This window comes from Pelecanus crispus, chromosome 2 (genome assembly GCF_030463565.1).
Source record: "Pelecanus crispus isolate bPelCri1 chromosome 2, bPelCri1.pri, whole genome shotgun sequence".
In the NCBI taxonomy this organism is placed as follows: Eukaryota; Metazoa; Chordata; class Aves; order Pelecaniformes; family Pelecanidae; genus Pelecanus; species Pelecanus crispus.
The window spans coordinates 55,463,898-55,481,028 of NC_134644.1; the positions used below are offsets into that span (position 1 = coordinate 55,463,898).

Here is a 17,131-nt window from a genome sequence, read left to right on the forward strand (position 1 = left end):
CAGTTGGGTAAGTGCTTAAACTTCGCTCACAGAAAGAATGCTAGTAGTTGGCAGGGAGATCCAACCACAATTGTTAGAATGGAACTTTTTTTTGTATAAATTAGCACAGTCCTCTCCTTCCGGAAGCTGCAATCAGTACAGAGTAAAATGGATTGGTACTGCTGCATTATAAATGCATTTGACATTAGATAGAAATTCCTCCTGAGGGTCGTCTTCAGATTTCATGGTTTTTCTGCCTCCTCTCCTGCATCCTCAGACGAACCTGTAAAGGAGAAAGAAGATGCTTAGAAATTCAGTGTACTTGGTAACTGCATGCACTATATTGTTGATTCCATCAGTTTGTAAAAGCCTTGGTTATAGCTGGAGCAAACAATCTATTACATGCAAAACAGTTAGGATAACAATGCATAACTTGCAAATTCAAGCATTCACAAGTTTAGGAAATATAAAAAATTAAGGCAATAAGGGCAATATCACATCAGCTCTTTTATGCAAATGATGGATGATACAGTCTGAGTTATAAAATCACGGACTACTTTTACATCAGAAAAAAATGGCAGAGAACAACTGGGCATATGATCTGAGATACAGTTACTCTAATCTGCTTGCATTTTGCCTGCCCCCTTTTTCAGGCAGAACTGGCAATACAAATTGCAAAACAATAGAAAATTAGGCTCCATAAGCTCATTAACAAGGACTTTTTTTTTTAATATAAGACTAACACTTTGGGCAAAGGGAAAATAGCAAAACCCCTGTATTGAAGGTAACTTCTGTCTTAAACCGTGAAAGTATGCATTTCCTATTTTTGAATATCAGTGCAAGAGATTAATGTCTGATCCAAGATGGATTCATCTTTGCAATAATGAACCTGACAGAACTGGAAAAGGGGATAGAAACTCATAAAAAGTTGCTTGGAATATCTAGGGAGAAAAAGAACAGCAGATTATCACACAAATTTCTATATGCACATACTTGCATGACTTCAATTTGAAGTGATTGTTTAACCCAGCAATCAAAAACAAATTCGCACCATCTCCAAACGATATACGAATAATAATAAAAACAACACACAGCTTTTATGTAATTTTTTTTTTCCCTTACAAGCCACCTCTGGAGAAGGCTGAAATCCCCACACACCCAGTGAAGTGGAATGATCCAGCAGGTCAGCAGAATAAAATTTGAGCATCAAGGTCTTCTAAACCCAATCCACCAGTTGCCTGTCAGCCAAACTGCCTTCACATACATGTTCACACAGGATGTAGCACCAACAATCTACATAATTTTAAAAGAATATGCTTTCATTTAGATCTGTGCAAGCCCACGTGGACAAAACCATCTAGATTTCTTTTTCAGTTTTTATTTTACACTATCAATATTTTTTGGTGCTTGGGGATTTCAGTATTTACAGTGGTTTTCATGGCTGATGGTACTAAACCAAGCAAATTTTATCTCAAGCCTTGAGACTGAAGCAAGGCATCACATAAGCTAACAGAGCAGGAGATCAAGGATAAAATTGCCAAGATACAAAAGACTAAAGCAGTAAAATTTCAGCAACAGCTGGAAGCCCAAGGCCCCCAAGGGGCTAAGAAGTTCCCCTTACTGAAGTTTCTACTTTTTTTTTTTTTTTTTTAAAGGACAATTACAAATACCATGTTAAGGGCTGACTTGGATTTACAAAGGTCAGCCCTCAAATGCTAGTTCTTTTGTTCAAAACTCTTACCACATAGCACATGCTGGGATGCCAAAGGGACCAGCAGCAGGTCCCATCTTGTTTCATTAATGATCTAGGGGAAGGAGGTAGGTAGCATGATAATGAAATGTGTGGATTATAAGAAACCAAGAGGAGCTACAAATACTGGAGAGGAGAAAGAAATACTGCTGTAGGACTAAGAGATTAACAAGGCTGAGAGAAGATAAAAGGAGATACCACTTGAAATACATCATGGAAATAACAATCTTTAACACAGATACTTGCCGAGGAAAGCCCTGCAGAAGTGGCACAGTGGAAAAACCTGTTAAAGACATGCATTTGCACTGAAATACCCCACGCAGCTCATTGCAGTGTAGGACCACAAAAGCCACTGCAGAGCTCACAGTTAATATTGTTCCTGACTATATAGCTTTGTTGAGATCACCTCTGGAGCTGTTTACAGCTCTGTACTACATAAAAAGATGCTGTAGAGTATCTTATTTTCCCACCATAATTAAGGAAAAGAGTTCGCAAGAATTAGGAAGTTGGTTTCTGCACACCCTTACAAAAGCTGGACATGCACATAGTTTGGATGAGAAACAGTAAAAGGTGGTATAATTATGGTCAGCTCTTTGTACGTGAAGAGAATAGCCACAGATTTACCAGAGACCAAGAGGCACTAATCTGTGCATTAGCATTGCCCACTAAGTTGCACGCTTAAGCCATGTAACACTGCCACTGCACAGTGCCCTCAACCTCAATACATTTGCAGACTGGCTAGAGGACATCTAAGAAGCATAATAGCACAGAAATTAAGGAAGGGAGGTTTACAAAAGTATCGCGGGGGGAATCTTCATGAAAAGGCTATAATATCCTAATGCATCTTTTCCTTTATGATGCTGAAAACATAACATGTTAAAAATTAAAATGTAATTATAAAATTGTAATGCAAAAAACAATTATTTGACCCATAGAATAGTGCCCAAGATACTGCTTTCAAGACCTGTTATTTCCATGGCATAGACTTCTTACAAATAACCCTTGTGTCTCTTTTTACAAATTCCCATGCCAAAATGGGCAATGTGAGTGGTTACTTTCAAGCACATCAAACACAGTGGATCCACTAAACCTAATGCGTTAACTGTAATTATGGGCTGGCAGAACTCAAGTAATATAGCAGGATTTACCTCAGTTTCACACAACTTTGCCAGACAGCACTATACATGGCTATAGGGAACCTGGAATACTTCTGCATGGATCAAAGAACTACCACATGAGTAAACTGTGGGAGAGGTGAGCTGACAGGTCACGTACAGACTGCAGCTATTTTTATTGTGCAACTACAAAATGGGAGGCAGTATGAAAACATGGCTTGCAATGATCAGCCTTCCCACCTCTAGCCTGTATTTTTTCAACATGCAATATTTATTAGTCATCTAGGAGAACAACATAAATTTCACATTGATCTAACTGGCACATGCTACATCATAGTAGGTAAGACAACTAACATCAGAGAGGTTTATCATTAGTATATTCTGACAAGCTTAGGCAGATCCTAAGAAATACAGGGTATAAAATTAAAAATTCTGTAGATTAAGGCTCCTTTACCTTATTTCATCAGGACAAAAAGCTTCCTTCCATCTTCATATTCCCCATTATGAAGTTCTCAATGTTTCATTTTATAGACCATCTAAAAATCCTATCAGAATAATACTGGTCTGAGCACACGCTTAGACAAATGTATATTAAAAGGTTTATATCTCTATTTATCAACACAGTTATGAACTGGGAAGCTGTTTTTGGAAATAATCATGATAAATTTTAACTCCTCTGCAGTAGGCAACCCCAGGCATTTTTGGAGGTAAGTTTTCAAAACACAGTTAAAGTATATGTTTAATTAATATCCTGATTAGTAACATGAGATTGTGTATATCTGAGGTCAAAAACAGATTCCACCTTCAGTGACTTAAATCCTTCAACTTGTTTTGTGTATTTGTCAATCAGAGCACATTAGCACCCTCATGAAAGCAGCTTCTATAAACAAAGACACAGAATACCTCAGTCTTGTAAATTTGCCTCTTGTTTTCAAGACTTAATGCACACATACCATTGAGTCACAGAAAGTTCATTTGTAGATCAAAATGTATTTTTGAGCCTTGAAAACTGCAAGCTCAAAGAAAATCAGTTACAGTGACAGAAGCACCAAATACAGCTAAAAAAAATTCCAACTTTCCTGGAATTACTACTCATGCAGCTAGAGGGAAAAAAAAACCCAAACCAAACAACATTTAAAGGGAGGGATGATATTTGAGTATGATGGCAGAAGGGAGGAGAAAGGATCATTTTCTGTAGTCATAAATTGTTCACACTAAGTATGATGGTGTAAGGTTTAAAGATGTTCAGGTTAAACAATTAGGCAATGGAAGAAACTACCCAGGGAGGTGGCTGAGTCAAGGATATAAGAGGTTTGCAAAGATAGGGTAGATGAAATCCTAGTGGGGATTAGTGAAGAGGAAGATACACAGGCTTTGAACTGGATGACCTAAAGGATCTTCTCCAATCCTATCATTTATGCTGCTATGATTCATCCTAAGGAGAACATTTTGGACTCTCATGAATTACTGGCTGAGTTTCCTGGATACTATTGTACATTAGTCTACTCTGAAGCATGCATAAAACTAAGTCAAAGTTGGCTTTAAAGTGTTTGATCTACAGTATTCGACACTTCCCAGTCTCTTTTTCATACAGTGACTCAGAAAAAGGGCTGTTATAACAAGACAACAAAAGTTATTTTGAGTTCAGATTAAGTCACAGAAGGGAGGCACCCCTTTCTTCAGCTATTCCCACCTAAAAGAAAAAGAGGAAAAAACCACCCCATCTCATGGACTGGTGGTTAGTATTGCTATTTCCAGACCTGACATAAAACAGCCTAAAAACAAACTACAGCTTTAAAGTAACTGCTTTTCATAAAATTTTGGATCCAAAACTAAATGTTCCAAGTGACCAAAGTTAATAACGCTTTTTGCTTTTTTTGTTAACAAAAGATGACACATTTTTCCCAGCACCTTCAAGTCACATTTCTGAAAATCATTATAATTATCTTTTTAAGAACTCCATCTATTCACTGCTATTAATTTTCATTATTATTATAAACTGCTTGAGGAAATACATACCGCTTCCTTTTTCTTAGCATATAATCTTTATTTTATGGACACAATCCAAAGGGTTTTTCAGAAAGTTTAAGAAAGTAACAATATCTTGCTTATCCCAAGCAAACTGACACAGTTTAGCTTGCAGTGCAAAAGGGATTAGTGCAAAATCATCAACTCTAATGTGGTGCAGAAGATTGATCATCATGATGCACAAGCTACAAACTTTCCTACACTGCTTTAATGCATGAAACTGGACTTGATCAGTATTCTAGATCACTTTTTATGGAATAATGAACTGAGAGTGAGCCTTACCACTGCCTCCCAAGTCGCCAGTGAGTCACTGATCATTACATACATAATTTAAAAATGATCAGAGTTTTGTATATGAACGGGGAGTGATGGCAACTGAGTGAGTGGGAAGCATGGACTGACTCATTCATTAAAGAATTGTGTAAATCAAATAAAACTTGCTTTTCATTTAGGAAGTAGCATGACTGATAGCGAGGACTTCATTCAGTGAACTTTTCTTTGTCCTAAGGGACCATACACATCACAGGATGCATAACATGAAACAACAGTTTCCATCACTCACTCTTAAATATACCCCCTTCTAACTGCAACTAGCATAAGTCCAACCTATATGAAGCTATCAATAGTTAAGTTTCTAAACCGGCACAAAATAGCAGGGGTAGAAGGGGCAGCTCTTACCTTGGAGATAGCAGGGCCTATTCCCACAAAACTTAAAAAACCTTGCTAGAAATCTTCCTTTTGTCATTCTGACTTAATAGTGACATGTAATAGCAGTGTATCACAATGGAGTTAACAAGGAGGTAATGACAACAAAGGTAACATTTATCAAGTGTCTACATATTTTATTTTTTTTAATTAACTTTTAAACACCTTAAAAAGTTCTTGTGCCCCGAGTAGCCCTCAATGGAGACTTTGCAGACATCAGCTTGTGGCAACTCAGGCCAACTGTGAAAAGGGACATGTTAGGAAAAGATACAGTGTCCCTTCCAAGGCAATTTCTTTGTTTTGGTTCTTTGTTTTCCAAAGTACAGCAACTAAATATCCCTATCATTAATTTTATCCTGACAATTAATAACTTATGCTGTGCTTGTTGTGTGTAATACTGTTGTCTTCAACCTTCATTATGTTATATGGTGTACACACACACACACACATATACCCATACACATCCCTACTACTAAATTTTCTGTTGAGAACACCAATACCTAAAAAGCATTAGAGCTGCCACCAATGGGCCCAAGGAATGAACAATTAGATTGAATTACTGCCCATCTGTTTTGGGCAAGGTAAGGTGGTGTGCACCAGTTCACAGTTCCCAGGATTATCAAGCACTCAAGCTGCAAATCGTAGAGTTCAGACTCCTATACTTGTAATGTTGCAAAATTTCTATGCTTTCTTTAGGTCTTTCTTCTGCTTCATATTTAGAAAATGCCTAAGACATATGAAATGTTTCTAATATAAAATTACCAAATTTGAACAATTTGACCAAATATTCCCAAGGTGCACAGCTGCTTCTTCTAATGACCCTGGTCACACATATATATATACATGCACCCCCACACACACACACTGCTGGAATAATCACGTTCTGTAAGAAATAAGAAGCTGCCAAAACATCGAATCTAGCTTACATTTATAAATATCAAGGAAAGAAGAACAAGAGGAATGGGATGCTGGTTAGTTTGAAGCAATGTGGACCTCTGTAAGCAGCACTCTAATAACAGTATTCTAAGCTCAATTCAGGAACCAAAAAAGAAAAAAAAAATCCAAAAATTATTACAGAGCAAACTGAGTATGTTTGCAGGAAGACAAGCTGCTTAAAAAGCAGTTACCTATCTGAAATGAAGTCATTGATCATTACTGTGGGAAATGTAATTTCAATGAAGACAAAACTTTGGAGGAAAAATGCCTATTTTCTCCAAATATCTGGCTTATCACAATCACCTATCAAATCCAGAACATTTTTCTAGGAAAGCTTGCAAATTTTTTGAGAAATGGTTGTTTTCATTTAGAGATGATCACAAGAAGCCGTCACAAATGATACATTTCAGCTGGAACAGGTATTTCTTCCCAGGAAGTAAATCCCTAAAACTTTCTAATTAGCTATCAGCCTTTGTTAGGGTGGTAAATTAATTCAGTGGCTTCTAAGGCAAAAACAGACAATACAAATCTGAAACTTACCTAATTATGGCCACAAAAATGTCAATGCTTCAATTTAGTCTTTGCCATGCTTATATCTTCACATTCACCCCAACTCAAAACCCTACTAAGCTTTTTAGAAATGCTGGCTCTTTAATAATTTGCTGTGAGAAAAAAAAAAAAAAAAAAAGATTTGGGCCACATACATTCAGATTAGACAGATGATAATATATTAAAAAAGGTGGTTTTTTTTGTGTAGACGTAACTCTTCGCTTTTTCCTGGGGAGAAGTAATGCCATAGTAATCAGTCTTTTGCCTGCTTGATTTGTTGTGCTGTTCTGTTGACTTCCCAGACAGAGAGACCAACCAGCCAGCTGACTATTAACAAATCCTTTATCTTCCCAGACAGGCAATCACCATGACAGATCGGCCAAACTCCAGGGGTAGGTTAGCTTTAGGGCAAGATTTTCCACCATTTTCATATGAATGGCATTAAGTCCTGTTCCTGGAGACAGCCACCCAGTGCCTGCCTGCAGGAAGATCCAAGATCCTTCACGGATATGATATACATATTACAGTCAATTTCTACTCCTGTAGGTTGGCTGCAGCTCATAATTGACATCTGAAGACCTACAACCTCCCTGTTAGTATAACTTCGAACATTCCTCATCTACCTATGTAACTTTAGCTAATACTGAGCAAACTTTTCAGCTGAGATGATTTTCCTTAGAAAATTGCACATGCAGGTCAAACCAACCATCAGTCAAATTTCCTCTGAATTTGTCAGATCAGTTTGGCTAAAAAAGGTAAATAATTACAGCATTTTTTTTATTTTCAAAATCTTTCAAATTTTCATTTCACACTGAAGTATTGCAAATTAACTTCCTTAAATATAATTTGAAAAAAAAAAAAGTTAGCAGGTATGAAGTCTAAGTCATATTTCATTTGAGGAGAAAAAGAAAAAAACCTGAATCAATCATGGAAGGTTGTTCCAAAATAACAAATTTTCTAATTTTTTTGCTTCAAGTCAGAAACTTAAAAAAACCCCAGTTATTCACAGAGCTCTACTCTTGTTAGTGTGTACCTGTACCTTAAGTCAGAATAGTGCAGTTATCCTTTTAATATGCATGATATAATTGTCAGAATGAAGCTTTCAACAAATTTAGCTACAAAACATAGATGCAAATTATAGGTGGCTTTATCCAACACCAGCTTCAGCAAAACATAGAATAAAAAGCATATTAGGTTTATAGGGGGAAAACCCCCACCTTTTTATGAATATTGAGTCTGATATAGACTTGCATTTAGGGCCTGTGCTGTACCTTCAATACATAAACATCGGTTTCTCCAGTAGAGATCTCCAACATTTTCTTTATAGCCTATGGTACACATAAGCCCATGGCTCCTCAGTACCAGAAAGCTACAACAAAACAGAAGAAACTCCAAAAGGAACAGTGTAAATAATTGTGTGATTTTGGGGAAAACACAAAAGAGAGGAGGGAGAGAAATAAAATAGCCAAAGACAAAGCAACGTTAGGAATTTAGAGCAAGGAAGAGATATAAAAGAGGATCAAGAAGATGAAGTCAAGGAAAGGAATATTCAAGGCTGCTCTAAAGCCACATATTCTCCCAAGGGAAGTGGTGGAAGCCACATGGCTTATGACATTTGCAAATTAGTACCACAATGAAGACAACAATCTGGTGGTGTCAGGGAGATGGTCAAGCTGATATGACAGGAGTTTTCCATTTCTAACTCCTATTATCATACAACAGATCTGAGGTGCTACAAATTCCAAACTGTTTTGTAATATTCACAGAAACTTTTGCTTACAATCAAGTATTCAGCAACTGAATACTCTTCAATATGCTGCTCCTTTTAACAATGGAACATTACAGTGCAAATGATAAAATCATATTCAAGATTTCCATGGATTCTTCTGGAAATAACATACAGCAGGATTTTACCATTTGATGTCATTTTTCCTTCGGAGTCTTGTGGGAAAAAGACATTGGTAGAGAGGCAGGTTGAGGAAAAATGTGTTTAAAAAAACAAATGAAAAAGAATACTTGTGTAATACTTTCCAATCTTGAATTTCATACATTCCTGTTAAGCTACAGTATATGAGAAAAATGCTCTAAGAGTTTTTTTCCAAATGTAATCTTTTGATAAGTCTCAGTGTTGGCTTAAAAGCAAAAGAACAAAATAAAGAGCCTGTATTAAAGTGACAGAAGAAATTTCTTCTAAATGGGCACATAACTCCTTTCTATTGCTCACCAAAAATCTGTATCTGCTTGGCTTTTTTGTTTTGTTTTGGTTTTGTTTTGTTTTTTAATTTATTTACTAACCTTATCTTTGCAAATGCAAAGTACATTTTTGGGGGGATAGAGGGGTAATGTAATAGCAGTTCGTATTTTTTATCTGGTATGTATTCTAAACTGTCTAAACTATACCAAAGACCTGTAATGTAATGCTCCTTATTTTCACGACCTCTCCACTGACATCAGTCTTGTCTCATATAGATGGAAGTAGAGTTACCCCCTGCTACATCCCTAGATATTTCCAGGCTTATATTGACCTTAGTAGGTATAATCGCAATTTCAGTACTCACAACAAAAATTGTAAAGCCACTCAGATTTGATGATCCAGTTACGAATTCCTTAACGCCCAAATCTGTGCATTTCTGAACAATGACTAGAAAGTTCTGTGCCCTCCAACCTCACACCAAAATCAGCAGAACCAGAGAGAGAGCAGCACTTTACAGGACTGAGCCTTTCAGCACCTCCAGAAAAGAGTAGTGGAAGCAAACATGCCTGCATTAGTTTTAAATGTATTATGGATTTTCTCATGGGTCAGGAAGCAATAAAAACTAAGTATAGTCAGACTGCAGGTTAGCAATATAGCTTTCTATGATTTTCTGTGACTTTAGGGAAAACGTGCTCAACTTTTATAGACAGGCAATTCAGTATTACAAATTTTCAGGAGACATCAGTGCTATGGGATTCCCACAACAAATGCAGGTTATGTTCAAATTACTGTTTTCTACAAGGACACTGCTCAAAATAAATTTGTCATATAAACAAGCTGGTTTAATTACAGCACAACACAACTAACTGTCCTAGATCACAGGCTTCTTACTGAACTGGACACAATGCTAGGAAGAGCAAAGGATTTCATTCTGGTGGTCACGTAATTTTAAGATTATTTCCTCATTGACTAATAAGGTAAGTGCCTGAACAAAGCTAAGAAAGCAGAGACATGCTAAATCGGGGTGGGGAGCGGGGAATCTAATAAGGCAAACAATTTCCAGAAAATACACTGAAAATATGGTGAAAAGGAGATCCTTTGTTGTGCAGTGTTTCAATTTATCAATCACTTTGCAGTTTTTTCGAAGTTTGGAAGAAGTTTAAATAATATCAGTGGCTGAGAATATTTAGAAACAAAATGTCAAATCCCGACATAGTTTAAAGGGTATGCCACAAATAGTTAAAAAAAAGATCTTTGATTTAAGGTCAGGTACTGTGAAAACTTGCTGTGGTTTAGGCATAAGTAATTCCACTGAACTTCAGGAGTCCTACAGGAAGTCTCAAACATGTAAATCCTTGCAGAATTAGAGCCTAATTTTTATACTGTATGTTTTTTAAGCTGCTAACTAATTTTCTATTCTGATATGAGTAGCATAATATTATCGATTAAATATTATCAATTAATGCAAACAAATAATCTCTCTTGAAGTATGAAAGTCAGGTTTCCCAGCCTCTGCAGTTGTGCATATATAGTGGAGAAAGAGCTGTCTCTGGAGCTGCTTTATTTCTACTCTACCTTTCATCCACCCAAGACAGCCTAAATACAGTTCAGTCATGCTTGAAGGTAACCCACCTGATGGAGGAACCTCATGGGCTTCTTTATACTCTGATTCAACTTAATGTTGCTCTTCCATACTGGATGCCTGCAAGGTCCACAAACCTGCGCTTGAAGACAGAATCTAGGCCACCATTACCTGTCTTTATTTATGTAAGCAATAATGTATGCCTCCCCAAGAAGGTGGGCATCCATGTTTTTACAAGCCACCTTGAAGTCAGTGAAAGTCCTCAGCAACATAAATCTACTCCTACTTAACAGCTTACAGGACAGAGCTTTAAGACTCAGGTTTACTAGTTTGGAGAGCGGCCAACTACTCATGCATGATACTTAATCAGTTCCAACTCCAGTTCAGAAAACTGTCTCCAATCACTTAAGCATATGATCAATTGAGATCAGTGGAACTGAACACACCACGTATGTATTCAAGTTACCAATATAAGCTGGGTACATGCACAAGCACTGTCTTGACAAAGAATCTAAGTATAGCCTTAAATGCTTTCCTAAATAATGCCCCAGAATTCTCTGATGCTGTAACACATTATTTCAACCTATACTCCAAAAGTGGTGATATCAGTGCCTTTATGTATTTCAACGTTATTTCAAATTTAACCTTGGTAGAATATTGATTTTGGAAAAATCTTTGAAACATGACAGTGGTTTTGTGTATAACTTTTTCCTTTTCTCTTCCTCTCCCTCCACGATTTTGGTAATGATCTCTGAAACTCTGGTGTAGAAGAACTGTGGTGAAACAGAAAATAAAATTAAAAAAAAAAAAAATCTACATTCATGTTCTGAATGAAATATAAAATTCTAATGAACAATGCTCATTTAGTAGCAAAAAGGAAATGAGTGGGGTTTTTTAAATCTTTTGCATTTTACTGTGCACATGACTTGCAAGTAATGTTGGGATGGGGTTTTTGTGGGAGGTTTTAAGTCTAAAAATAACCTGGTGACATCACCCAAGGAAATACCTAATCATGTATTATATTTAACTCAATACAATTTTGTTTAAAACTTTCTTAGGAAATAGATGCTCTTCTGTCTCCAAAGTGTTCTCAAAGGAGTCTCTGCTTTTACACATGGCATTTCTGATCTCTCACTGCAGGAGAGCTTTACATCAGAGTTCACTTAGAGCTCCAAAAGCTCCACTGGAGCCTCTCAAGGTGATAATTTGGGAAAAAATGTAAAGAGAGATAGGCTATTGAGAGAGATTCTGTTGCAGCAGAAGTGAAATCTAAAACAGTAGATGGAGATCTATCAAAATGTAGACTTAGTCCCACTGTGCCTGCCCATTATCTGCCTCTGCTAGGATCTTGCAGCAAGCTGGATGCTATTGCTTCTCTCCCAGTGCGTTTGCAGTTTAGAGGTCTTGTTACTGTAATCAGGGATTTTGTTGGAAGAAAGGCAATATATATCACATGTAAGATGTTTTGAAAGAAGCTGTGAGTTAAGGTATAGATCATTTTTGCTTTTAACCCTTCCTTGGAATGGTGTGTAAGAGTTTTCCAATCTGTCATCCATGAAGTCATGGTCTGAAGCCTATGAAACCACATTAAACAGGAAAATAAACATCATCCTTAGAGTATTTTCAGCTAAAGGTGCAAAGATATGATCACCTGCAGGAAATGGGCCAGCAGAAATACATGATTGTGAAAGCGTGAAAACCACTCATTCAATGGAGTGTGAAGATGAAAAGTAGAGGATCAAATTGTAGTTTTACCAGTATTAGTTTAAACTACAGATGATGAACAAGAAAACAGTAAAACATATGAACAGCAAAATGAACGTGTAATGAAGTTTCAAACACACTATTTAAAGTAGCACCCACCCTTCTCTCATGCCTTTTGGAAGGCAGTAAAACAGAAGCACTTTTGAAATAGGTCCAGGTATTAGCATCTCATTTCATGGGCTGCAGTAAGGACTACCAAGTAGCTCAAGACAGACCAGTTCCTTTAAGTATGGTGGAATAGTCTGCTGGCTCACACTTAACATGGCCAGACCTTCTCCACCCACACAGGAGAATTCAAATTGTGCTGTCAGAAATAGTATTTGCCTGGATTCCATATGCATTACCAGACTGAGTCGCTGTCCAGTAGCTTGGAAAAGGATAGCTAGTCTTTTTAACAAGTTACACATTTCAAAAAGAACGAGCTGTTCTCATATCTACCACACATCATGCATGGGATGACAAGTTAAATGACTTCTTGTTTGCAAAACTAAGCTGGATCATATTGAGATACCTGTCTTCAGAGATGCTGCAACACCACTTCCCATTCAATCCAAGACTGTTCTGAATTACTTTCTAGAAATACTTCTAATACTTCTTTGCCTTCCAAATTCCAGGATCAAAATGTCTCTTCCTTTTTTCTTTCTCTTAAATCTGATCTAGAAATCCCTTTATCTGGCATATGATGCCACCTTCACATGACAATACCTGTATCTGGCACATTTCAAGCCTCACCTGTTTTTCCACAGGCTCTTCCAGGAGAGACAGATGTACCTAAGGAGGATGACAAGGCCTGAATACAGTTTGAAATAAATCACTTATCTTTGTGAGATTTTTCTGTGTCATTTTGACATACCAAGCTCTGAATTGGACTTGATGACCCACTGGGCTCTTTTGACACATCGAGCTCTACAGTTGGACTCGATGATCTTAAAGGTCTTTTCCAACCTAAATGATTCTATGATTAGTAGAGACTTTTGCAAATGTGAATAAATAATTTTAATTAGCTGATGGAATAATACGAGGCTCTGCCATATCTTCCTTAAAGGCATGTGCTCATTTTATCCACAAAGCACATCATCTACTTGCTTAATCAATGGGTATTCAAATCATGACAGGAACTAGCATTGGGCTTTAGGGTGGGAGCAAAAAGTGGCCCGCAAAGCTCAGTGGGATTATGAGTCAAGTGAAGTCATGAGTCAACAGCAGCCTGTTGCTGATTGACTCTGCCTTAGCAGTAGGTGCTAGTTCAGCCATTAATGCAGATTGCTGTATGGCTGCAGGGATATGTATGCCTGCCAAGGTACATTAAAAATATCCAAACCAAACTAAAATCTGCCAGATTCTGAAAATATCATCTAACAACCTGCTCTGTATCTGCAACAGCATCCAAAGTAATGTTTGGATGAGCTGACCATGACCACACCCATCCCTATGTCTGCAATACAGCCTGAAGGTTTTTCATTGATGGCCATTCCACTTAATCAAAGTGATGCTTGGCCATTTGATTGCTGTGATTTAACACAGTAATAACAATAATCCAGACTATGCTTAAACCACTCACAGTACTTCCAAAACTGTTTATTAGCATTGGCTTCTGCTTTACTAGCTATTTTCAACACCCTTAATACTGAAGTTCCTCCTCTGGCACCTCTAAGAAGGCCAAGACTACATGAAAAAGGCGGCCTTACTTTTTGTTTGACCGAGTATTTGATAACTGCACTTAACTTCACAGTTTATTTATTTAACCTCAGCTCACGCTAAAGCCGTCTCAAATGCCCTGTGCATTGTAACTTTAGGTCCAAGACAGAACTGCATACAGAACACAGTCTCTTTCATCTCTCTCTTGAAATGAAATTCAATAGCTCCTCTTCAACCCATGAGTCAACTGCAAGGCCATCATTTAATAATCTTATCCTTTTATTGCAATCATAGTCTGAAAATTCAGGTCCCCATGCTCAACATCTCTGAGCAGAGTATCAGACATATCAGACTGAGGATTTCTGTCATGCTTTCACTAAATCTTATCTTTGAGCTAATACTTTCCAACTGGTAAGCGAGCCTGTTTCTGAAGACACTCAGAATGGGAAGCCTATCACTGGCAGTCTATTCTATCATATTCTTTCAACAGAAATAACACTTTCCATGTACTGGAATGACTTATTTGTTAATGTATGAATTTCATCTTCTTAACCTTAGAATTCACAGGAACTGAATGCATAATGTAAAACTTCCACCCCAACAGAAGTCAATGTTTTACCAAGCAGTCATTAAGATTGGACAAAGAAAACAGCATTTCCCCTTAAATGTGGTGTTCAACAGGCAAGGCACAAGAGCAATGTACAGCATAACAAAATGGTTTGCCTATTGAACATAAAATATCTCATATTTGTTTTCTGAAAAATGTTATCTGACTGTTTAATGTACACATTAATATTTTTATCAATGTTTCTATAAAACTTACACAACTTCTTTGCCTACATAAAGACAGTATGTGAAAGGCAGAAATATGCAGCCTTTCATCTATACACAATATGAAAGAACAGCATTTCTCTAGGAGATTTTTTTACTGTAAATCCAATGCTTATAAATGCACTGCAATTGAAAGCAGGTGTGATGCAGTATAAAGGTTTCTCATCATTCTAAGCATGCAGTTCAGCTCACTCAAATAATAAAACCCTCTATGCTTATTCAGTCTTGTATGTCTCAAAGATAGGCCACTCAGTTGTGCCAAATAATGTGTTGTCCAACTTGGACTAAACTGAGAACACTAAGTTCATTTTCCTAGTGCACTGTGCTGTACTTTTATGATTTCTACATTACAAACAGACATTATCTATAAGAAAAAAATAAGTAAAAACTTTCTAAAGTCAGCACTGTTTCCAATTTCTTATATTACTGGTGAAATCTTAAAGGATAATATACTTGAGATTAAAACTTAAAAAGAACATTATTTCCATGATGTAAATATACCCACACAATCATATATAATTAGGTAATCATGTACATACGTATATTCACTCTGCCAAATTCTGCACCATTGCTATTATTTATATTTCATCTGATAGCTGGAAGACACTCCTTAGACCATTTTCTTTAGAACTGTAAACAGTAGATAGCATCATCCTTTGCACTCATTAAAGACTAACAAGTTGCTAACAAAACTTTTACCACATTCATTTTTTGCTAACTTAAAAGTAAGAACAAGATAAAAGGGTAACTTGCATCTCATTATGTTGAATTGTAACAGTGAGAAAGAAAAACAAAGATGATAAAGCAGGGGTTTACATAGTAAATCTGCTGATAGCTGAACTTCTGAGATAAAATAAAGGCTATAAATCAACTTGAAATAGTTGGAAGTATTAAAAAGATCAGGTAACTTTCTGGTGTCTTTCATTCTTCCCACCTCATATTATCTATTTTCATAATAATCTTTCAAATTTGGCTCGTGGCTGGGATCAAACACTAAAATGAGGAGTGACAGTAAGAACAGCCAGCTTTTTTCTCTGAAATCTGACTTGCCAAGGAGTGGAACTGTCACCCAAATTTACAAAGGCAGTTGCGCTGAGATCTGTATATAACTCTAAAGTGCCAAGAGGCCAGAATAATGAAATCAGAATTTTTTAAGTCTGATTGTCAGTACTTGTACTGGACAAATATATATACTCTGAACTGTGCAAAGTCTGTGATTGCAACTCAGTTCTGGAAGTGCAATGCTTGTGTTATGGAAAATGCTGGTATTTGCCATAGGTTTGCATTCTCAGCTATCAAAACATGGAAATATAACAAAGAATGAAAATTTTCACTGTTTCAGATTGGTAATGTCACGATAAAACAAGCTCTGGTTATGAAGACCAAGAGAAATGACCAAGTCTCATTTCCTATCCTGATTCCTATTCCTGATTTCTGTCAGATTTACATACTCCCTCTCCCACAATTTGCCCAGCTAAACCCACCTATGTCCCCTCTCATCTCACCTCACAGTACCCTCAGCTACCCTGAACATCTACTAATTTCCTCCCACGCAAGAGCCACAAATTAGGCTGGTTTTGAGGTAAGGGTGTACGTACTCAAGATCACATCAAATGCAACAAGTAACTGTTCAATTCCTGTTTGAGCCTTCCCCCTAATAATCTGAATGTTCCCTTTATACCCACCTGACAACTTCTATGAAAGTTGTATGAAATTATATATTTTTTGAGATGTTTATCTCTCTCTAAAATGCATCAGAAACTGGTCATGGGGGTTCAACAAGGGTGGGGAGAGAAGAACAAGAGACAGCCATTATGATTACGTAAGGTTTCAAAGCAGGTTAAAAACAAAAGGCATTTTTGCTAGATACAAAGTAGCTGGATATAACTGGACAGTTTGAAATCATAATTCTGGGAGATTCCAGTTCAGCAAATCCAAATGTCCCATTTCAGTATGTCCAATTGCTTCATGTCAAACAAAAATAGACGCATTTTCAGCTTGGTTTCCTGCAATCCATCTGTGTCTCGGAGATACTCACTGAAGTTGTGCGAAAACCTTTC

The 17,131-nt window shown here is 37.0% G+C and overlaps 1 protein-coding gene across 1 annotated transcript in view; it reads right to left on the reverse strand.

Moving 5' to 3' along the window:
• Positions 1–221: 221 nt before the first annotated feature.
• The window catches only part of BBS9 (Bardet-Biedl syndrome 9), a 315,124-nt gene continuing 298,214 nt past the window's right edge, over positions 222–17,131 (reverse strand). The window contains exon 23 of the mRNA XM_075705014.1: positions 222–262. Coding sequence (XP_075561129.1) covers positions 222–262 — 41 coding nt within the window. The remainder of the gene's footprint in view (positions 263–17,131) is intronic.